This window comes from Pseudonaja textilis, chromosome 1 (assembly GCF_049901715.1).
Source record: "Pseudonaja textilis isolate UNSWEBS1 chromosome 1, rPseTex1.2, whole genome shotgun sequence".
In the NCBI taxonomy this organism is placed as follows: Eukaryota; Metazoa; Chordata; class Lepidosauria; order Squamata; family Elapidae; genus Pseudonaja; species Pseudonaja textilis.
Genome location: NC_141990.1, coordinates 78,631,891 through 78,657,261, shown reverse-complemented (window position 1 = coordinate 78,657,261; position 25,371 = coordinate 78,631,891). Strand labels below are relative to the sequence as shown.

General features: G+C 37.4%; 1 protein-coding gene across 18 annotated transcripts in view; it reads left to right on the top strand.

Moving 5' to 3' along the window:
• ARID1B (AT-rich interaction domain 1B) overlaps positions 1–25,371 on the top strand; it is a 410,221-nt gene that overhangs the window by 272,088 nt on the left and 112,762 nt on the right. For all 18 annotated transcript variants that reach the window (XM_087939034.1, XM_087939114.1, XM_087939103.1 and 15 more), the window contains one exon: positions 15,715–15,958. In XM_087939034.1, the coding sequence (XP_087795160.1) occupies positions 15,715–15,958 (244 nt within the window). The remainder of the gene's footprint in view (positions 1–15,714; positions 15,959–25,371) is intronic.

Sequence of the window (25,371 nt, the reverse complement as noted above, 5' to 3'; positions counted from 1 at the left end):
AAAAATCAAAAGTAGTTGAACAAACCTCCTCAGTGTCCTTGTCCATTAAAAAAAAACTGATTTAAGGTATATTTCAAGTGAGGGAACTTTATAAGTAATTATGTCTGTCAGTGAAGGTAAAAGTAGTTTATATTCTAAGTGTCTAATAAAATTGTAACTTCATGTTTAGGAATCTAAAATAATTTTCACAACTTTTAATGCTTTGGAGATTTTCATGAACTTGAGGCTCCTAATGGCAGGGCAGAAAGAGGCTCTTTCCAGGAGAGCCTTTTGTCAATAGATATGGCCATTCATAGAGCATAGTGCCCTAAGGACAGGCCTTGATCACTTTGCACCTGATTTTGCAGCACATACAACAAGGAACTTCATATAAAGGCTATTCAGCAACTGCAGAATGTAGCAAGCCATTTGCTGGTATGCAAAAGATTTGGTAAAGTTAGTGTGTGTGTGTGTGTGTGTGTGTGTGTGTGTGTGTGTATCTTTTATATCTAATCAATGCATGAACTGGAACACCAAGTCCCTAGCTCATGAGAGCAAATTGACTCATTTATTACCTATGAAACTTTTTTATGCTGAGATCCTGATCACTGTCAGGAATATTTTCTCCAAGTAGAATCTGCCTATCTTATATGTTCAAGTTGCAGAGAGCGTATTACGGATTGTCATATCTGACATGGCTAAGAGGCAAGAACCCAACGACAGCACTACTCTTAGGAAACAGCTTGCTCCATCTCAAAGTCTTACATTCAGGACAGCACACATAGAATTAAATCAAACATTTCCTTAATCATGTGAAAAACTACTGTTCTAAAGATGAAATGTGGTGAAGTTGCTCTCTCTTTACTACAACGTGTACTCCTATGTATTTTTAGTTGTATTCTGTGGCTCAGTGTGTTGATTTTGGACACCAGCTATACTTCATCTTGGATGACTTGTTCTGCCTGCAACTATTTTACTTCTTCCATAAGCTTGTCATTTCCTATCCCAGTTCCTGTATTTTGTTTCTACCTCATTTTAGATTTTAAAAAGTGCAAACAGGTTCCACAAATGAAAGCAAAGAATAAGGTATCCCTCTGAATAGGTTCGATAGGTGCTTATTTATGGTCACTGCAGAAGTGGGAGAAAGTTACAAAGAGTACCTTAAGGAGGTCATGGGGCTTTTCTAGGATTTCAACTGGATCACACACATGAACTAATCCACATAATATAGGTTATTAACCAGTTCAAATAACTCAGTTTTAGAACTTGCATAATTCATTCTCCCCACCCCACACAATACCCAAGTTATATGTGCGTGTGACCATGTGATTGGTGCCTTATGCATTTCCATCATCATCTTCCTTTTGTTTCCTTTTATTCTCTAATAAGAATACAATGCTCAAAATGATATCTGAGAGCCATAGAGAGGGCTTGGTAGGAGTGCCAGCCATGTCAACTGGAAAAAATAATGAAGTTTATTTAATCACTGTGTTTTTCATTATCTTCCAAACCATTCAACTAATAATTTGAAGTAATTACTTACTGTTTAAGTGACCTAGTACAGAAGTAGAAAAGAATTGACTGATAAATGTGCATTAAATACTAGCTGTTTTGTATACTTACATGGAGAGAATACACAAATTGAAGGTCCACAATATGGATAATTGCTACCAGATGTTGAAGACTATGAATTTAACACAGAACTTCTATTATTTGGAAGTTTCTGTATCAGGATTATGTAGAGGGTAGGCAAAGCTTTGAGGTAAAATTGTGCTCCAAAGCAGGAACAATATAAGGTAACATTGTTCAGTCATATTGTCATTTTGTCTATATTCTCCTATATTTTTAGCAATTGATTAGAGAGCACTTGACCACTTAACTGTGCAAAATTTCCTAGGGAACACTTCCTGAAATTTTTCAGTCACCAGAATTTGTGTATTTTTTAATTGACTAGAAAGTTCAAGGCTGTCTAACTCCTGGCCCACAGGCTGGATGCATCACACGCTGGCCATGCCCATGCCTGGTTTAGCGAAGTGGGAAAAAGGTGTGATATGTCATGTGATGACACCATGATGACATGATTTTTATATCCTTGCGATAGATGATAGACAGACAGATAGGTATATATAATGGAAAAACCAACAGAGAGAAATCATACTTCGGGATGGAGTATGAATTCTAAATGACTTTAGTAATAAATTTGGAACACAGCATGATATTTTTAAATTTAATAAACCCACTTTGATTTATTGCCTAGCTGTGTTATTTTTATACAGTGAAGCTAATAACTGAATACAAATTGATATTCAACAACTAGTGACCAAATGCTACCCAACTAATTATAGCTACAGTCTTAATTTTTCATGTCTGGTGGGTGTTGTGTTTTCCTTTCAATGACCTACAGTGGAATGTTTTCTTAAACAAAACTATAGCATTTAGCATTGAAGTGCTTCCTGTATGCTTAATGTGAACTGATTGTGATCGGAGCTGCTGTCTCTCTATAAATACTGGTGGGGGGGGCTGGTGTGCTAGGCTGGTTGGCTGCACTGCTGCCTCTTGATTGGTTGATGGAGTTGATGTTGGTATAATGGGCTATGTGATGGCCTTGTGAGTTTTGTTGTGGAGATATCCTGGATCTTGTACTGTAATCTCCTGGGTCGTTTGTTTTGTAGTGATCTTTTTTCCATTAGCCTCTCGTGTTTTAACATGAGTATTTATAGAGAGACGGCAGCTCCGATCACACATTGCTTGCACTGGCATGAAGCCGAAAGCACCAGCCTGAGGATGGCAAGTGGGACCTCACCAAAACGTCGCCAAGATACTCTTAATCTTAGATGGGAAAAGACCCAAACACACCTAGACCTACAAAGATATAGATAGATAGATAGATAGATAGATAGATAGATAGATAGATAGATAGATAGATAGATCGATCGATCTTTGGTTGTTCGGGTTTTCTCCCGCGTGAGATTCGAAGTATCTAGGCAACGTTTTGATGAAGTCTCATTCATCATCTTCAGGCTTCTGTCTTCGGCTCTGTGCTTCTCTGTGCTTCACTCTGAGAAGCACAGAGCCGAAGACAGAAGCCTGAAGATGATGAATGAGACTTCATCGGAACGTTGCCTAGATATTCAATCTTACGCGGTAGAAAACCCGAACAACCAAAGATCCACATACAAATACCCGTGAGAACCTCAGAAAACAAATATATATATATATATATATATATATATATATATATATATATATATATATATATATATATATATATATATATATATATATACACATACATATATATATATATATATATATATATGGATCTTTGTTGTTCGGGTTTTCTCCCGCGTAAGATTCAAGTATCTAGGCAACGTTTCGATGAAGTCTCATTCATCATCTTCAGGCTTCTGTCTCCGGCTCTGTGCTTCTCAGAGTAATGGAGATTGCAGCTGCTTCCTCCTTTTAACTGCCAGTGGGGTGGGACTTGATTGGGTGGGGCTTGGCTGTGTTCTGATTGGGTGGGGGTGTGTTCTCATTGGTAGGGGTTTGGCTGTGTTCTGATTGGTTGGGGGGTTAGCCGTGTTCTGATTGGTTGGAGGCGTGTTCTGTTCAGGTGGGGGCTTGGTTGTGCTCAGGTTAGTCTTAGTTGCTGGGGGATTTGAGCTGGAGAGTTGTGATCTTGCTGTTTGGCTTCTAGTTCGTGGTCCTGCTGCATCTTCATAGTGGGTGTCGGTTTGCTTCATGTATGGCTCAGAGGGGTTTGAAGTGGGTAGTGATGCAGCTGCAGTGCAGCTTCTGGTCCATGGTCGTTTCTCATTTTCTGAATGGGTGGGAGTCTGTTTTCTACATGGAAGTGTGGTGGTGGCATCTTGTGTGGCTCTCATGGGTGTGGGTCCGGTGTCCTTCTTCATGTACTTGTCTGTTCATGAGGGCGGGTTTCCAAATGGCTGGAAGGCAGGAGGTGTCATCTCGTTTGTTCATGCTGTGTGGGCATTTTTCTATCTCTATGGCTTCTCTGATTATTCTGCTGTTGAAGTGTTCGGTTTTGGCGATAGTTCTGGTATTTTTAAAATCAATTTCATGTCCTGTGGCTTTGAGGTGTTGGACCAGGGAAGAGGTCGTTTCTTCTTTTTTTTTTGATTGAGTTCTTATGTTCTTCAATGCGTGCACTTATTCTTCTCTTAGTTTGTCCAATGTATGTGGTAGGGCAGGCAGTGCAGGGGATTTCGTATACTCCTTGGTTTTCTAATTCGATTTTGTCTTTGGGGTTTCTTAGGATGGTGGATATTTTTCTGTTTGTGCAGAATGCTGTTTTGATGTTGTGTTTTTGGAGGATCTTGCTAATTTTGTCTGTAGTGCCTTTTATATATGGGAGGAGGGCTTTGCCGTTTTCTTGTTCTCTGTCTTGGATTTTGGTTGGGGTTTCTTTTTGGATTAGGTGGGTAATCTTCTTTCTTTGGAATCCATTGGCTGTAAGTACGTTGGTGAGAGTGTGTAGTTCGGTTTTTTGGTGTTGTTCATCGGCTAAGCATTTTGTTCTGGAGATGAGTGTCTTGGCTACGGAATTGATCTGTGCTGGGTGGTGGTGTGAGAGTGCATGTAGATAGACAAGTACCTAACATGAAGAAGGACACCGGACCCACACCCATGAGAGCCACACAAGATGCCACCACCACACTTCCATGTAGAAAACAGACTCCCACCCATTCAGAAAATGAGAAACGACCATGGACCAGAAGCTGCACTGCAGCTGCATCACTACCCACTTCAAACCCCTCTGAGCCATACATGAAGCAAACCGACACCCACTATGAAGATGCAGCAGGACCACGAACTAGAAGCCAAACAGCAAGATCACAACTCTCCAGCTCAAATCCCCCAGCAACTAAGACTAACCTGAGCACAACCAAGCCCCCACCTGAACAGAACACGCCTCCTACCAATCAGAACACGGCTAACCCCCCAACCAATCAGAACACAGCCAAACCCCCTACCAATGAGAACACACCCCCACCCAATCAGAACACAGCCAAGCCCCCACCCAATCAAGTCCCACCCCCACTGGCAGTTAAAAGGAGGAAGCAGCTGCAATCTCCATTACTCTGAGAAGCACAGAGCCGGAGACAGAAGCCTGAAGATGATGAATGAGACTTCATCGAAACGTTGCCTAGATACTTCGAATCTTACGCGGGAGAAAACCCGAACAACCAAAGATCCACATACAAATACCCGAGAACCTCAGAAAACAAATATTGCACCTCTACGGGAGGAAACCCACCATCTGACCAGGACTTATGAAAAACTTGAAGTCCAAAGAGCCTCCATTTTATGTGACCTTGCATTCCTATGCAACTGCCGAGATCAAAATTTAATTCCCACAAGCTTCCAATTGAAATTCCACACCAACACAGCAGCCACCAAACGCATCCTTAAAAGAACAGAACTGGCCCTAATTAGAAATGAACTTCACACAAAAAGGTTTCTCCTAGACCAAATCAACAAAGATCTCCTCACACTCCACCTCAGACTCAGCAACAAGATTCACCCTCTACTTTGGGACAAATCCAAACAACTCGCTGTCTGGAGAGCCGAAACACAGACCATCCTCAAGACAGACACACACACCAACAAACTCAGGAAACTACAACAACGCCAGAAACCAACTCCTCCCCACCACAGCCACACATGAAACAAACAGTGCACAACATCTCAGACAAGATCCTCACTGAAGCTGAAACCAAGATCCTTTCAAAAGGATTCAACTTTGCTGTCGCTCCCAAACACATCCCCACAGAAACCATCATATGCGGAGTTGAAACCAGCCTGACCAAAACCAACCCTGATGATGCTAACAAAATCAGACTCGAAATCACCAACATCCTCTGCACTAGCAAACCACCCAAAAGCAACTTATCCAAAGAAGAACAAACTGCACTACTTAACCTGAAAGAAGACACCAGCATAATAATCCTACCAGCAGACAAGGGCAACGCGACAGTGGTAATGAACACATCTGACTACCAAACCAAGTTAACCAACCTACTCCAAGACCCCACATACAAACCCCTAAAGACAGACCCCACCACCTACCTAGAAAAACTACCAAATCCAAAATAAAAGCCTCCCCCATCAGTGAAGAAATCCAGCAAGGAATCATACCCAGAGAAAAATCATCCAGATGCCCCAAGCTTTATGGTCTCCCCAAAATACACAAAGAAGGAACCCCACTCAGACCAATAGTCAGCTCCATAGGCTCACCTCTACAAAACCTGGCCAAATTTCTTGCCAAACAACTACAACCCTATGCAGAATCCATCAACTCACACGTAAGAAACTCATTCCAGTTCATCGAGATCATAAAGAAACAAAACTTACAACCTAGCGACCTACTAGTAAGCTTCGATGTCATATCCCTCTTCACCCAAGTGCCAATAAAAGAAGCCTTGACAGCCATCCAAAACAAATACAACCCCCAAGCACATCCTAGATCTAACCAACCACTGCCTATCCAATACTTACTTCACCTACAATGGACAAAAATACAAACAAATAGAAGGAGCACCCATGGGATCACCCCCTCTCACCTGTCATCGCAAACCTCTACATGGAACACTTTGAAACACAAGCTCTAGAAAAATACGACCACAAACCCAAACTCTGGCTCAGATACGTAGATGACACCTTCATAATCTGGCCACATGGGAAAGAAAAACTGAACAACTTCCTCACATACCTCAACAGCCTACACCCCAAAATACAATTCACCATGGAAACAGAAGCCAACAATCAACTTCCCTTCCTAGATGTCTTGGTATACAAAAGATCCAATGGCTCCCTAGGACACACCATCTACCAGAAGAAAACACATACTAACCGCTATCTACATGCACTCTCACACCACCACCCAGCACAGATCAATTCCGTAGCCAAGACACTCATCTCCAGAACAAAATGCTTAGCCGATGAACAACACCAAAAACCGAACTACACACTCTCACCAACGTACTTACAGCCAATGGATTCCAAAGAAAGAAGATTACCCACCTAATCCAAAAAGAAACCCCAACCAAAATCCAAGACAGAGAACAAGAAAACGGCAAAGCCCTCCTCCCATATATAAAAGGCACTACAGACAAAATTAGCAAGATCCTCCAAAAACACAACATCAAAACAGCATTCTGCACAAACAGAAAAATATCCACCATCCTAAGAAACCCCAAAGACAAAATCGAATTAGAAAACCAAGGAGTATACGAAATCCCCTGCACTGCCTGCCCTACCACATACATTGGACAAACTAACAGAAGAATAAGTGCACGCATTGAAGAACATAAGAACTCAATCAAAAAAGAAGAAACGACCTCTTCCCTGGTCCAACACCTCAAAGCCACAGGACATGAAATTGATTTTAAAAATACCAGAACTATCGCCAAAACCGAACACTTCAACAGCAGAATAATCAGAGAAGCCATAGAGATAGAAAAACGCCCACACAGCATGAACAAACGAGATGACACCTCCCGCCTTCCAGCCATTTGGAAACCCGCCCTCATGAACAGACAAGTACCTAACATGAAGAAGGACACCGGACCCACACCCATGAGAGCCACACAAGATGCCACCACCACACTTCCATGTAGAAAACAGACTCCCACCCATTCAGAAAATGAGAAACGACCATGGACCAGAAGCTGCACTGCAGCTGCATCACTACCCACTTCAAACCCCTCTGAGCCATACATGAAGCAAACCGACACCCACTATGAAGATGCAGCAGGACCACGAACTAGAAGCCAAACAGCAAGATCACAACTCTCCAGCTCAAATCCCCCAGCAACTAAGACTAACCTGAGCACAACCAAGCCCCCACCTGAACAGAACACGCCTCCTACCAATCAGAACACGGCTAACCCCCCAACCAATCAGAACACAGCCAAACCCCCTACCAATGAGAACACACCCCCACCCAATCAGAACACAGCCAAGCCCCCACCCAATCAAGTCCCACCCCACTGGCAGTTAAAAGGAGGAAGCAGCTGCAATCTCCATTACTCTGAGAAGCACAGAGCCGGAGACAGAAGCCTGAAGATGATGAATGAGACTTCATCGAAACGTTACCTAGATACTTCGAATCTTACGCGGGAGAAAACCCGAACAACCAAAGATCCACATACAAATACCCGCGAGAACCTCAGAAAACATATATATATATATATATATATATACACACACACACACACATACATACACACACACACACACATATACATATACACACACATATATGTGTGTGTGTGTGTGTGTGTATGTATATATGTATGCATGCATAAAAGAATAGTGCTGTATATTAGTGTTGTATTTACCTGGCTTCACCAAAAACAAGTTATCACCAGTGAAATATACTCAAGGAGCATTTTAGGAATGTTCTTTGAGCATTCTGATTTATCTACCAATGTGTACCTATATTCCTTCCCTTCTCCAATTCATTGGCAAATTGCTTTGGATTTCCTGCTTTTTCGTAGGTAGTTTACTGCCATCCCATTTCTTTGCTGACTGTGCTACAATTGTGAATTATTTCAAGAGTGGTCCCCTGTTGGAGGTCTGATAAGATGTGCTACAAAGAAAGCATGCCATTATAAACTTAAGCTCAATGTGATCTTTTTACCTTTGTCCTTGTCACATGAATACAAAAAAAAAAGTTGTATGTGTATAGATGGAAGCATTGGAGAGGAGATAACCATAAATATCACTCTAAGCACTCCTGAGCAAAGATGGCTTGCTTGCAGTTAAGCTTTAATCTGCAAACAGTGTAAGAACTGACCAAGATGTAGTAGCTAATATAAATCCTTTGGTTGCTTTAATATTGGAATAAATCTGTTAACTAAGTATTGCAGCAAAAATGCTTTTTCCTCTTTTGGGAACAAAATTCTTATCATTATAACAAGAGAATAGCGTACTGTGTGTATGAAACAAATCTAAGTGGGGAGAAGCATTGATGTTATTGTTATCTATTTTTACTTCCAGGGATATGACAATCCCAGTTTTTAAGATTAATGAAATGCCTGCTCTAGCAGGCCTTTGGAATTTGCAAGGGGACTTCCTTTCCATACAATGACCAAACTTGCCAACTTTCCAGAAATAAACAGTTAAAAAGATAAATGAGAACTTTGTTAGGATGAAAAGATGTCTTAGTTTAAATAAAACGCAGTAAGGTTTTTTTTTCTTCTTTTTTACAAGTATTGTAGATCTGACTGCCATTCTGAAAGGACAAAGTTGGTGCCCTGCTGACTAAATTATTCTCTGGAGAAGTATCAGTTGCAGAGCTTTTCTTTCTTTCTTTTTAACAAGATCTCTGTGTAGTCTATTATAGAACTCTTTATTTTATTAGCATCTGTCTGAGCAGTAACTTTACAACTAGGTATATTCAAATATGTTTATGGCAAATAACTATATCATTGGTTTAGAAAATTGTGCTTATAAAGATGAAGATGCATATGCATGTACTTGCATAAATTATGTACCTTGTTTTTCTGTGTTTCTTAAATTCAAATGGCACAGAGCCTTAAGCAAAATTGGTTTTCTTTTCAATGTTGTGGGTCACATATGTGAGATAGGCAACCATAAGAATTGAATAAATAAATAAACAAGGACATGGCAGGGTTGCTAAGGTTAAAAAAGCATTTTAACAGTGCTGATTGTTACATGTTTTTTTCTGTTATTTCCAGAATTCTGCATTCAACTACTTAGTACATTTTTACCCAAGATGAAATTTCCAACACAGAAATATCTTTCTAAGATGATTATGGAAATCCTCCATATAGGTCATGTGTGATGCAGGTGTGCCTAATAATTAACTTCTGCTTCTGTGGTAGACAGTCATATTTGTAATGGTTTCTTGCGATGTAGCCAGATGGCTCTATATATCATATTAACAGGCATATACGATTCTTCAGAAATACCTTCTGTATCTGTGTGAGGTAGCAAACCACAGTTATATGACCACTGTATATTTGATTGAAATAACTAACAGGTTAAATCTTGGTAACTTGGCAGATAATTTAGCAAAACATAATTTTCTGTTAAAATGTTTATGGCATGAGTCTATTTAGAAATTCCATGAGACTGATGCTTAGATCCATGTATAGAATTAGAGGGTGGAGAATCTAAATAACATTTCAAGATATCCTTGCAGTTCTATGCAGCATGACAAAGAAATACTCCTTAGTTTGTTTTGTTTAAGGAAATCAAGAAAGGTGAATTGGGGGCAAGGGAAAGATTCAGTAGGAGTAGTGCAAAAAATAGGCACATATTTGAAAGCTCTACTTATGTTTCTTCTTCCTCCCCCTTCTCCCCCCATTTGTTTTTCTTTCTTTGAGGGGGAGGGATAAAATGTAATTCCTTAAACACAATTACATCACGTGGAGCCCTTTTGATTTTATGAATGAGCTTTGTCAGATTTGTGAGGAAATCCCTTGAAGGAACACACTTGAGGGAATGCCTGAGATTTGTCACACACTTCACTTCCGAGGGGATTAGTAAAATGAAAAGTCGTAATTTGATCTGATTTGCAGGGAGGGGTAAGTAAACCCTTCTTTCACTTTCACCCTCCGCTCCTCTTTCATTCACATAGTTCACGGAGTGAGGCAAAGATAAATTGTTGCATTATAGTAGACTCTTGGGTATTTTCTTGATCCCCGAACTGCAAATCATTTTATCCTTCACTATGATGCATACGTAATAACATTTTGAAGCATTACTTGGCCTTACAAAACAGTTTACCTGCAGTTCAAAAAATGTTAACAGTGTCTTGACTGTAGGAAATGACTGCCCTGTATGTATCCCTTGGGGGTGCATGATTTCTTTCCTTTCATCTATTCTTTCTTTCTTTTCTTTCTTTTTTGTATTCATTTTAAACGAGGGAACCTATCTTGAAAGGGGTAGTTTTCATATTCCATTGTATTCTGTGCTGCCAGTGTTTGTTTTAGCTATGCTCCCGCGTTTAATAGACATTTGACTTCATTCAAGACTATACTTCATTATCTGAATATCATATAGTCTGTTGCCTAAAAATATCTCCCTAATGAATTGACTCTGATTAAGTTATTCCATCTTGATTTTATGGATAGAAAATAAAAGCTTTAAAAAAAAAAAGAGGACAAAATAGATACCTCTGCCTGTATATAGTTTACCAGATGTTATTTTTCTGATGAAAATAATTCAGTCTCATTTTTTTAACAAAATAGAAGTGATCCTTTTACTTTTCATAAGAACAGAATCATAACGTACTGTGAGAAAAACTATTCTTGTTTTAAAGAAACGAAAGAGTATATTATTGTTAAACAAATACACGAAAGATAATGTTTATGTACATGTCACAAACATGGCAAAGCATTTATTTCATTTTCTGTTAAAATACTATGCCTTGTTTCTAGCAAGTAAGGCATAGGAATAATGGAAGGGATCCAGAATTAATCATTGATAGACCAGTAGGGTGGAATCCATGGAACTAAAGTCAGTCATGATAAAACAACTCTGTGTAAATTCTGTTTTCAAAGCAGAGAACTCCCTGGTCAGCATTAGACTAGCTATTGGTATGCTCATTCAGAGTTAAAGGAGGCTATTATTAAATGAAGTTTTACTTGACCTATAGGATTTGGAAAATTAATAAGCAGTCTCAAATGTGCCTTTTCTGACTTAGGTGATTAAAAATGTGGCAGCTGAGCAAAACCAGACACATCAGGAAAATACTGTTTATCTGGACTTATGTGACTCTTTTAAGCAACCTTTTTGCAACTGAGAACAATTTAGTTGTTTTAGTGAATTATCTGCAATAGAAACTGGATGCAGGCATTTTGGCTCTGTTAAGTTTTTTAGGCTTCTTGGTGGTTTTCAGTGCCATTGGTATTCTTCCTGGACCTTGAATTTAGCCCTTGAGAGCACAGTTTGGTCATCTGGTGCTGTCCCTCAAACCATGTTAAGAAAGTAGTAGTGAAAGACAAATGTTATTTGGCTACTTCTTGTCCCCTGTGTTATTTAACATCAATATGAAAACAATTATGCAGAGCACTGAAGTAAGTGGTGTCATCCAGTCTTCTGCTGCTTGTCAACTAAGTCCAGGAAGCAGTTGATTCCCCTTAATAATAATGTATTTTAATAATCTAAATGTACATGAACTTAAATTTAGATAAGAGGAAGATGTTTTAGACTACAGTTATATCATGGTTATCTGTACAAGGAAGGGGAGGGAAGCATAGAGGGTCAAATGATGAAAAGTATATATTGATATCATGATTTAATGCTGTAACTTGCATAGTTGCTTCAGTTATTGAGATATAAGTATTAGAGGCAGCATTTAGGTGATATCACTGCACGAATATCACTGTAGTGTCATAGTGATTTGGTGTGCATGCTGTCATGGTCAGTCTATCGTGTGTGGGATTGCACTCCATTAGAAAGAGTGACTTTGGATGTGATGCTTGATTTTCTATTGTTTCTGGATTTCCAGGGGGCAGCAATGGCAAGGAATCCATTGGCGCAACACTTAAAAAGTTAGGGTTTTTTTGATGAAAAGATTAATTCTATTAGCATTATTTTTAGTGTCACTCTATGATACCTAGACATAGGTATTTGAATATAGACCTTTTTAACACTCATATTTTATTATGTTTAATTAAGCTAGGTGAAATGTTAATATATTTTGCAAGTCCATGTATAATATGCCATAACCTAAGTAAATACATTTAGTATGTTGTAACAGTAAGAAATTCTGTTTAATTTTGACAAACTTAAGCTCTGTGAGCAAAAAATAATAATTCACAGAAATAATAATGAATAAACAAATGTGTTTTAGCTTTGAAGGAAAAATATTTCAACAGTATTATTGTAAAGAAAATGGGTTACTCAGTTTTCTTTAGTAATTATTATTGTTTTCCAGTGATTGATGAGAATGTAGCTTGGATAACTCAGTTGGGATCCATAATTACTGTTGGGCATAGTCAGTAAAGAGAGAGATTTGTAAATGTAGCTGTATTATGCAGGGAAAGGAAAACCTCTAGACACCATAGCACTGAGTGGACCAACAGTGTCAGTTGCATAAAATGTGCCCTGATTAGCTCTTGTGCCGTCTGCTATGCATTTACAAGAGAAGAGACATTAGCTTTGTGTTCTACAAATAGATTGCCCAGTTCAAGAGATTCTAAGATTAACAGAATAACAAAATAACAGAGTTGGAAGGGACCTTGGAGGTTCTCTAGTCCAGCCTCCTACTCAAGCAGGTGCCCCTCTACCATTTCAGACAAATAGCCGTCCAGTCTCTTCTTAAAAACCTCCTGCAGGGGGTTCCTTACATGAGAAAAAAATGAGATTAACTGGATGTTAACTTACCCATTGATATTGTGATATGGGCTGTTCCCCAGGGAAGGCTCTATCCATTGTGGAACTCGTTAGGTGAACCCTATAACCCATAAATTCAAGTCAGATTTTTTTTACATGTTATGCAGATACACACACACACACACACACACACACACACACACCAACCATGCCTGTTGCTTATAATCTTTATTTACAAAAATGATCTAGCATATGCAGATTTTGGACTGATTTTTTTTCATCCCAGAATCGACCTTTTTCTCCTCCTGATAAGGATTTTTATTGACTTGGGGCAGACTTGATGGACTGTTAGGTCTTTCTCTGCAAGCTGTGCCTAATTGAAGATTTTCATTATGTTACTTGTTTTTTTTTTTATATCTCCCATAAAATATCAGATATTTCTCCATTTTTATTTTTTGGTTAAGCCTTCTCCTTCCTTATATTACTGTGTTATTTCTTGATCAAAGTTTTTTTTAATGATAAAGTAGAGGCACATCCCCAGCTGTCTTTCTCATTATACTTTGCATCATTCTGTTGCAAGGTAAGGTTACAATAAGAAAACAGTAATAGTTCTGAATAATCAGTTCCTGCAAGATATTGGAGATTTGTACTGCATTTATTCCAAAATTGAAAATTTCTCTTTCTTCCCTTTCTCCAGAATCTTGTGGGTTCTGGAATCTTGTGTATTATGAGGTAGATGATGTTGAGTTCATTTTTAGAAAGGTTTCCTTCTGCTTTTTAGTTAGGCAGCATTTGCAATGTATTTGTTGTTGGAAGACGTTGGTACATAGCTCACATAGCTAGAAATTCACAGCATTCATTGTGGGCAGCTCATTTTTTTTTAAAAAAAGTATTTATCCATTTTATCAGAATAGTGATCAGATAAACTACTGTTAAGAAAAAAAAATCTAAAGAAATACTTCTCTCATTATACTGTTTAGCTAATTCACTTTCTAGAAATACGGAGGGAACTATGTTCTTGGATAACAAATTCAGGAAGCAATTAATTAAGAGACTTGTAAAGAGCTAGAAGTATGATTGCTTTACAATGCATTCACATAAAGAAAAAGAATTGCTATGATTTTCTACCAAGGACAACAGTAAAAGCAAAATTCTTTATGGAAAAGTGACTGCATTTCAGTGAGAGGAAGAAAAGTATTTCTAACAGGAGGTATTTACTTCCTCAGACTTAACATTTTTTGTCTACATCATCAAAGAAACTGTATTGCAGAATCATACTAGAAAATCACAATAGGTCTATAAAAGGATCAAGCATGGGATCTGAAATAATCAGAATTCTGGCACTCTTATCTGATTGGACTGTTTTTGTTATGCTATCTGTTTGTTGAAGTTAAAACCGATTTCTAAGGCTGCTTAAGATTCTTACCGTCTTCTGTCATACCATCTTCAGACATAGTCTGTCCATTCATATCCTTTGTGTTAGCATTGGCTTATTGGCATTGTGGTTGCATATATCTGATGCAACTGTAATGCTTATCGGTAAGAGCCTAAACCAAATTTAATTGTATTATAATATTTGTAACCGTTTTGGGTAACCTAGCTTGTGTTTGGGAAAATAACTAAATAAAAACTGAACCATTGGAGCCCAAGAGCCACTTTAAGAGATTGAGTGTTTTCTACACTGGTATGTAAGCAATACATCAGAACAAACTTTGCATTACTGTGTTTCTGCCTTGAATAGGCATTAGGACAGAACATCCCAAACTTTTTCAATTTTTGGTGGCTCTAGGGATTCACAGATCATTAATGCATTTATATGTAGGGTATTTTAAAAAAACAGGAAGTAAAAATATTGTAGTTTGGCAGTATATTTTAAAATTCTTTAAAAGTTATGCTTAATAGAGTTTATATATTTATATAGTTGTCCAGTTTATATCAAATTCTGCAGAGGTTCCAAATATCAATAGCTAATATTCATCTAATGGCCACAGAATTAAATACTGAGAGCATAATTAATATGCTTGAATGAAGTCCTGTACAATGTCAACATAATTTGGGAAAATACATACACTAAAACATGAATGAGTTGTGGAGGAGATCCTCCCTAGATCAGTTTCAATAATTATATTTTAATAACCATATTAGAAGAATTAAAATCTGTATATTGTCCCTTTAATTGCACTAACCCCTGGGAAAATTTTGATACATGTACAAGTTGTACACTCCCTGTATCTTTATATAAGAAAGCGGGAATTCATTTCCATTTTTATTGCTTGTTATTAGTTCATGACATTAATTCCAAATTGGAATTTGTTCAACCACGATCCAATATTCCATGTAATTTTTTGTGGAAGTTGGTGGCTTACTACTCTTTTATCGATTTCCCCTGTTCTTTCTTCTCAGGATTTATCAGGCTCCATTGATGACCTGCCTACTGGAACCGAAGCAACATTGAGTTCAGCCGTTAGCGCATCAGGTTCTACCAGCAGTCAAGGGGAGCAGAGCAACCCAGCACAGTCACCTTTCTCCCCTCATGCCTCTCCACATCTCTCCAGCATCCCTGGAGGCCCGTCCCCTTCCCCCGTGGGCTCTCCAGCTGGAAGCAATCAGTCAAGGTCTGGTCCCATTTCTCCAGCAAGTATTCCAGGTAAATGGTGGGCTTTAAATATATACCTATATATGTTCAGCAATCTGGGGTGCTCTGTTTTGTTTCTTATCAATATCTTGTGTGCTCTTCTCACTTCTCCATTCCAGGCGTATGTCACATTTTTAGTCATTTGAATAGAATGAAACACTTAAAACTTGTTCAGGAGGAAAACTTTGTAAATTCATATCTCCCTTCCCCTTTTTTCCAAAAGCATTGATCACCGACATTTGTTTTGCAAGTGTACAAAAATAAAACTACAATATTTTGTACAGTTACTATAAGAAGTAAGTTTCATTTTATTCAGAATGGATCCTATTTCTGAATACACATGCATATGTGATTGGGCTAATCTTGATTGTCACTTTCTGCCTCTCTCCCAGTTTCTCTCTTCTGATCTCAGTCAACTTCTGATCTCCTATTTAGTCTTGCCACAAGCTTGTCTATATGACATAGATTGACTTCCCCAATCTTTTTTTCCCTTCTGGCAAGTCATTATAAAACAAGAAGCAGTTGTATTGCTGATACTGTGTCAGCAATGCAAAAATTGAGCAGGGGGTATTTTTTATGAAAGGTTGTTAAAAATAAGGTGTTCTGTTTCCATGACTTACTGGTGTAAAAAAATTCTTTATCTCATACCTTTGTCAACCAGGAAGAAATTGATATCTAAAGAAGTATTAAAAGAAATTAAAGATTCACCATACAGAGGAGATGGGTAGCATACACATTTGAGAAATAAATGAAACAAAATAAAGAATAACCCTAGCTGAATTTCTAAATGCTGTGTTTGCCCATATGTGTGGTCTAATCATTTCCTTCTTCATTGTATAATTATTTATTTTTCATCTGGATCATGTTCATGAGAATGAAATTTCATTATGTTAATCACATTGTAAACATTGTCATTATTTATTTAATTATTTCCCCATTTAAAAAGCTGGGCATATAGAGCTGAAAATGGGATCCCTTACTATTTGATTCTCTCCCCATCAATAGTAGCTTCTCTATCGTGGAAATAAAACAAATTCATGTTATATAAATTTATATATATATATATATATAATTTAAAGTAGTTTCAGAACTTTATACAATGCAGATGTTACACAGTTTTTTCCTTGTTTATCACTCCATTTTACCACTATATTGTTAATTAATATTAGCAAAAGGAAATGCTTGCCATTTAGAAGGATGATCTCCCTTCCTCCCTCCCTAATAAAATTATAACTGAGGAGTGAAAGCTGACATGGCATTATATCAAAATGCAATGCTGATGCCAGAACATTTAGTGAGTGCTAGCTTGGCTTGTTTCCTAAGTCCAAAGTCTCAGTTTACTAACAAAGCAAAAATATTAAAAAGCAGGAAACTGGGATCACAACGTTCTGTGGCCAGCTCTCAGTTTCTAATGGACTAGTATTATGTTTTACCAGATGCTCCAAAAGCTCAGAAATGCTCTTTTCCAAAATCTAATTATGACATGTACAAATTGCCTAAAATAACCTCCAGCCTGTTTCAAGTGTAAGGCAGCTAAGCAGTCTGTATTAAAGAATCTCTTGAAGTCTTACCTGTCATTTATATGTTCCTCTCTTTTCCTTAAAAAGAAAGGAAAATGTATGTGTTCCTTTTTATTTTTTTTCTTACCCAACAAAAAATGTGTGCCTTGATAAAATTGTTCTTCTGAGTTTCCTGGTATCCCACTTGATTGATTGATTGACTGATTTTTTTATTTGATTTGATTTGATTTCTATTGCTGCCTATTTGCCATGGTTACTCAAGGCGGCTTGCAACATATAAAACCACAATTTAAAACAATAAAACTCATAAAATCAAATAAATTAATACAGCAAAATCACCCCCTCCTTCCCCCCAGTGACAGCAGATTACACGAGCCATTTAATGGGCTCCATCCCGCTCTGGGTTCCTCAGACCCGTTGGAAAAACCACTTGTTTTAACCATTATTTTGCTGAAGTCCTTTCTGGATTCTCATTTTTCAGTAGCTTTTGAAGGGAAATGCATACTGTATACTATCAAATTGTGTAAAAATGTCATGTACATAATGTAGTTTTCTTCTCTGATATTGTATACAGTAATTACTTAGCAATTGTGTATGTATCAAATCATATTCTCTTGCATGAGACATATTCATGTTCCTTTATATAGAAGCCCTATGATTATGAAAAAATATTTTTGTATGATAAAAGTTCACCCTATACCCATGATGGTGAACCTATGGCACGTGTGCTGGAAGTGGCACACAGAGCCACTTCTGCCGGCACGCGAGAGGTCACCCGGAAGAGCCTACTGTGCATGTGTGCACTGCATGCCCAACAGCTGATTGTTGGGTAACTGGTATGCATGCACGGGGGGAGAGGTTGCACAGGAGATGCACATGCATGCACAGAGACATGCGATGTGCAGGGGGGACCATGAACACATGCGCAGGGGGCATGGGGGAGCATACATTGCCTTCTGGGTGCTGGCATGTGAGCGCATGCGCAATTTTCGGCACAGGAGCCCAAAAACGTTAGCCACCACTGCCCTATACGCTTACTGTGAGCAATAATCTATAATCTTTAAGGCATTTTTAATAGTAGAGACAAGGCCAACAACTTGAGCCCTACAATACAAGTTTCTCTCAAACAAATGCCCAGAACGTAGCAGAGAATGGAACAGTAGAAAATAGATGCAGCAATCTTTTTTTTGACTTTAGAGTAAAAGAAGGGAGTTTTAGGCTAGTAGTTCTTTGGGCATATCATGGGATGATGGAACAATTTCTAAGTGCTTGTTTGTGATTTGAGGTTGTAATTATGGATAGCCTCTGTCCAGATGCTTGTGTAAAATAGCATTGTTTTTGAAGTTGTTATTTGAAACTGGGAAAAGGGGTTTTGGACTTAAACGCTTTAAAGAATCACTGAGTTAGGTGCTATGTAAGTAGTCATCAACTTACAACTGCAATTGGGGCTGGGTTGTAAGTCAAGTCACCCGTAAGATCAGAGACAAATGTATGACCAGATGAGCTTGATCATAAGTTTGAATCCACACACAAATGGGAATTTTTTGTCGGAAACCAGCAAAATATCATTAGAAACTGGTGGTGACCCTTTGAGAGCTATATGCAATGAAGATTTCATTTTAATGTATACCAATTAGTGTACATCCAAAGTGACAATAAAGTTATTTTCTATTCTATTCTTTAAAATGTCATAAATCATGGTTACATAATTGTGGAACGCTGCAACTGGTTATAAATGTGAGCTGGTTCCCAAATACTCAAAATGTCATATGGGGGGGCGGGGGGGGGGCAGTACACAACATTTTACAATGGCTGCTAATGTTTTATAGGTGATAAAGCATCCTTTCCAAAGCTATTATATCTCTGATCGGTCATTAAACAATCAGTTTTAAGGACTATGTATAAAAAGTAATTTTTTTAAATGCTTTAAATAAAGAAATTCTCTCTCATATTCTCTCTCTCTCTCTCTCTCTCTCTTTCTCTCAAAGCAGAACTATGTTTATTTCAAGTTAATTTCAACTCTAGCTCTTGCTAGAACAGCACATGTGCTAGAACAGCATATTTTACATGTGCTAGAACAGCACATTTTATTCCTATATCATGAAGGTGTTAGAATTTGAGTTTAAAATGGAAAACCTTTTAGTCTTATGGGTATATTGTTCAATATACATTATATAAAGGGAGCCAAGATATCATCTATTCTATTTTTTTTAATAAAAGTATTATTTAAGTTTTCACAAAACATACAAATACAAATAAAATATCTTTTTTTGAGAACAGCGTGCCCCGGGTTATCACTTCTCCATACAGACATAAACTCAATACATATTTATCTTATACATTCTAATCCATATCTTATAACTATTTTCACAATTTTTTCAATAGCTTTTCCCTTTCTTTACTTCCTATAGCCTTATTTTAAATTATCTCATTCCTTTCTTAATTCAATTACGTATCTTTTTCTAATTTTTAAAATCTTTCTAATCAATGTTTTTATACTTTCATATGTCCTGTTTACAATTTCATATTATCTTTTCTCATAAAACAAATGTTCCCCTGTAATTACTAGACTGGAGTGTAACACCTTTATATCTTTTCTCAAATCTTATTTAAAAATTTAAGTTACATCTTTACAGTTATAACATTCATTTTCTAACCTCTATTTTATAACACATACCTATTTTCAAGCGAGTTCTGCTTGGTACATTCCCTTAAAAATGCACACTAAATTCTTAAAAGAAAAACGTATATATGTATATATATCTGTGTATATATGCATAACAATAGTAAATGGAATAATTATGCTATTCAAGTACAGCTATGCCATTAACAATCTTTTACATTTCTATTTCTTTTAACAAACATTACCTAGTAATATCAGTTGTCTTTCACTTTAATCATCTATATTTCATATTTTATTTATTATTGTCTTTAAATAAAAAACCAAACAATAGTTATTAACAGTAGTCAATAAAGTTATTATTATTATTATTATTCAAGTTCACCTTATCAACTTATAAAAATCTTCCATGTTTCTTTTCAGTTTTTTTAAAACGTTCTTTTTAAATCATTGAGAGCCTTATTCTCTTTACAAACAAATATTCCACTACACATCAATAGAATTTTTTTCTATCACTTCAATCATCTAACATATTATATAACAATGCTATCCCATGCACCTTTGCAGAATCCTCTCCTTAAGTTAAATTTTAACTATTGTCTCTGTGTCTTTTAAAAAGGTTTATACCTTTAATTCTTGTACGTTTTTCCTGTACCTCTATATCTTCTTTCTGTCTTTTGTAGCTTCTTTTCCTTTCCCCCTTCCCTCTCTTCTTCTCCCTCCCCTTTTTATTCCCTTTTCTATCTGATTCTCCCTTCTGTGATCCTCCCTTCTGCTTCTTCCTGATGTTATGATTACTTTTCAAATTACTCTTTTTTTTGGTTGTTGTTTCAGTAGTTAAGTTTTTAACTCCCTTCCCCCCCCCTTTTTTTTTATCCCACTTAAAATTGCTTGGTCATTGAAGATGGCTTCTTCGTTTCTTTTCTTTTTTAAAAAGAAAGTTTTTAAATTATCCAAGAATCTTCATCCCTTTGACACTCTATTTTCATCTAGAAATAGCCTATTAATGTCAAAGTGGATTAGTATCAATTTCTCATTCGAATCTCTTCTTCTTAATGTTCCAAGTCAATTAAAACTGTCAATGTTAGAGGAAAAAAAGCCAAATCAATTTCCTTTCCCTTTCTCTTTCGCAGCTTAAAATCTTTTTTAGGAATAGTATTAGTCTTTAAAATTCAGGTTCCAGGTACCTTAAATAGATGTTCTCCATTCAACCCGGCCAGTCAAACTTTCTTCTTTAAACTTCTTCCTGCACAATCTTGTCCAGTCGGGTTCTTCTTTGAGGTGGCCATTTCTGACCACCGCTGCAACCGCCTTTGGGAAAGGGAGTAAGGCCAGCCGAGGAGGAGAGATGCAGCTCTCCTCAACCCCGCTGACGGCTCCCCCTTCTTTACCACGTCTACGGGGTGGCTTCAGCCCCGAATCCGGGCAGCTCGGGGCGCTCCAGCGGCAAGCACGGATCAAAACTGCAGACAATTGCGATTTCGGTCCATAGCTGAAGAAGCCCAAAGCAGAAGTGATCATCTGACTATTCTTGAGGGTGATAAATCTCTGAAAATTTAACAAAATACATCCAAATTCGGTGAGAGAGAACACAAAAGAAAAGAATATGTTTGAAAATGGGTTGCGTTCGGCTAAGTTGCATGGATAAAATTTTGGACTATTTCCTTTTGGGGAAGTGTTTGGGCAGCAGCTCAGATTGTTGCCAGAAGTACCAATCTAAGCCCTGTGGTACTGAAGGCCACCATGAGATCAAGGAGAGCAAGGGCAGATGTATATTCTTTTTAATTTCTGCTACTAGTGTAAATGAACAGTTGAGTAGTTGAATGAAAAAAGTCCTTTTGGCTTCTTAAATGTGGGAGCTGGACTGGGAGTTGACTAGATATAACTACAACTTTTTCAATGAAAGATTAAGAACTACTCTGTTGTTATATACTAAATAAATAGTATCTATACTAGATAAACATCAGTCTGGTTTACAAGGTCATTGTAAATATTTGAATGGATGTTTAATTCTCATCCATTTTCTCTCCCACCCCATAATTTTGTATGAATAAGCAACATTTTTGGGAAATGAATGCTAAGCCATAATAATTTTTCATTTTTAGTTATACTGATATATATATATATATAACTAAGAAGTAATTTTAAAAAATCCCTTAGTGGTCACTAGTAACCTTATTTTAAAAGGTATGTTCTAACAATCATAAAATAAAACTCTCAAGTGGATTTGTTCTTTTCTTATTCCTAGATAATGCTGGATTCAAATTATTGTGATGTGTTGATTTATTACAGCTGTTAACTTCCTTAGTAATCAGTTTCATTGCTCATTCTAAATTCACACATGTACCTTTGATTTCTCTTCCAGAACAGAGCAATGTGAGTTGTCGTTGACTAATGAAAAACAGAATTAGTTTCAGCATGAGACAAACGGAATGCCGACACCAATCCAGAAATGCATTAATCTTTAATAATCCACATCTCCATGTTTATAAATGATATAACCAGGAGTTCTTAATGCTGTTATTCTCCCTTGCAAACAAAAACTGACATAACATTTGAGAAATTCCAAACCACACTCTAGAAATATAGGTAAACATTTATGTGACCTTGTAAAGAAGTTTAAGCTAATGATCCAGGAATTCCTCTTTATGATTGCAGCTATACTACTTCTGGAGTTCTTGGTGCACTCTAAATTTAGTTGTTTGCTTGCACTCCCAATTAGATATCATCAATACTAATGAATGTGAGCTTTGTTCCCTGTTTATACAGTATACAGTAGCTTGCCCTGCCAGTGTTAGTGGGAGTATGATTTTCTCCTTGATAGTTCCTTGATTAGAGTATTGTTTTCTGCTTGGGAGTTAATCCCTGCTTATCTAAGTGTAGGCTGCTTCAGAGGATGTGTTCTGGTCTTCTTGTTTCCTTCTTAGCTTTTTTTTTATTATCCCTTCAGAATGATGTACCTGTGTGTGTCTACTGATGGCTGACTTGTCTGAATGCCAAGCTTCCTGAATACATAGCTTGTTTGTATTCAACTTGGTCTAGGATGCTCACAGTTTCGCAATTGAAATGGTGGTTCAATCTATCCAAGTGTTTAGGACTTTTCCAAATGATTAAGGACTTTTCATTCTGTCTCTTGATTGCTAGTTGGTGGTGGATGGACTCTGCCTGTTTATCCTACATAGTGGTTATTACAGTTTCACTGTATGTGGTAAATGATTCTTGGTTTTTGTCTTTTTGGACCACTGGGTCTTTTGGTTTATTTAATCTATTTTCAAAGACTCCACAGTTCAACCTTGAGCTACACATATTGCTTAAAATGGAATACTCTAGTTTTAGGATATAATGTGCTGTTCTTTTGCATATTTTTGAGTTTACCCTCTCATTTATTGATTTATTTTAAATCATTTTTCTCCATTTTATTATTGTAAGCTTCCCAGAGTAGCCCCATAGCAAGATGGCAACAAATACATTTAAATAAACAAATCTTTTCAAATGTTTCAGTCTAATGACTGGGCACTGCACCTATGAATTCCAATCTACCTTCCAGTATACATATAAGAAATCAATAATGGATAAATAATAGGCAAGGTAGTAACTCAACTGGCATCAGATGTTTATTATTGTGTTTGTGTACCATTGAATGCAGCAATTTACATCTTAAAGATAGTAAAAACAAACAAACAAAAAGCACAAACCTACCATAATACATTAGGCCTAATGATGACCATTCATTTCCCAAGGGCCATCCAAAACATCTGTGCCTGTAATAATTTCTGGAAGGACAACAGTAATCAAGGATGCCTTTTAAAAGGTTTTTAAAAGCAGGAGCCAGAAGGCCAAGTGCATTTCCCAAGACAATACATTCCTTATAGCGTTCAGGCCACTAGAGATAAGGCTGTTTTCTGGTCCATGTCTATCCCAGAGGTTCTGTTTGGGATCAGAAGAAGTTCCCTACTTTTGAGTAAGACATCCTGCTGCTAGTTATGACTTAGCATTACTTAAGAGAGCCCAAGGTTCATGTTTTGACCCCTCCCCTTTTCTCTCTCTCATGTTTAAGTTGTGATTTGAGTCCTTCTGCATGTATATCATGCAGTCAGAATATACTTATTTATATATTTGTATCTATTCCATTTGCCAAAAATAGTTTGTCACATTAAGAGAAATAGTTAAACTTCAAGTTTTAAGACAGTATTAATTTAAAACCAACATTAAGGAAGGCAGCACAGCATGTCTTTGTGTAGGAAACACGAGAAATAAAAGACACAGAAAATAAATTAGTTGGAAAGTTGGTTTGAAAATTACCTAAAACATCATAAAGGCCCCAGGGGGAAAAAACAGATTGGGGTTCCACTCCTCTGCATTCAAAGACAGAGTGCTGGAGTTAGCTAATCTCCCAGTAATACTGAATTCTACAAAATTGGAAGAGTCGCTGGAGGGGGTGGCAGGAGTATCTATCTATATCGATTATAGATAGAGATATATAGATATAGATTTAGATACTCCCGCCACCTCCTCCAGTGACTGTTCCCATTAAAACGAATTCAATACTGGGGGAAGGGGTAAGCTAACTCCTGTAGACATAAAAATAAGCCTAACTGCAGCAAAAGATAGATTCAGAAAGAAACCTCCCTAGCTGTTCTTATATATCAAGCAGATTCAGAAGAGAGGATTTTAAATACTTAAATACTTTGGTCTCAGTCCAATTTAGGCTATAACCATTACTTTGAAGTGAAGTGAAGTAATACATCATGTTTTGATCTTTTAGGCCAAGCCACTGTATTTTGGGCCAGGGATTTTCTCATGGCCATTTCATACTTTATACCGTAGTCAAATCATGTCTGCTTGTACATGTAAATTTTATAGAACTGTAAAAATACAGTGGAATGTTTTATGAACTGTAGGTAGCCTTTGTGTATAATGCTCATATTCCTATATCTCTCATTCACACTATATTATAGATTGGAAACAATACAGTACAGGTGGTCCTCCATTTACAATCATAATTGAGTTCAGAATCTCACTCACTGAATGAAGAAGTTATTAAACAAGATGCCACATGACTGGTTTGCTCAACAACTGCAATCCTGGGTCTCCAAGTTGCAGTTAAGTAACTGCACAGGTTATTAAGGGGAACTCTGGGGTGAGGGTTCATGCCCACCCTGGTGTGGTGAGATGGGAAGAGAGTCCAACTCCCCTTCCCCGGCCAACAATTGTGAGAATGACAGCATTTCCTAGCGTTTTCTCTCCAGGGAACAAAAATGTTAGTGTTCTGAAAGCTCAACATG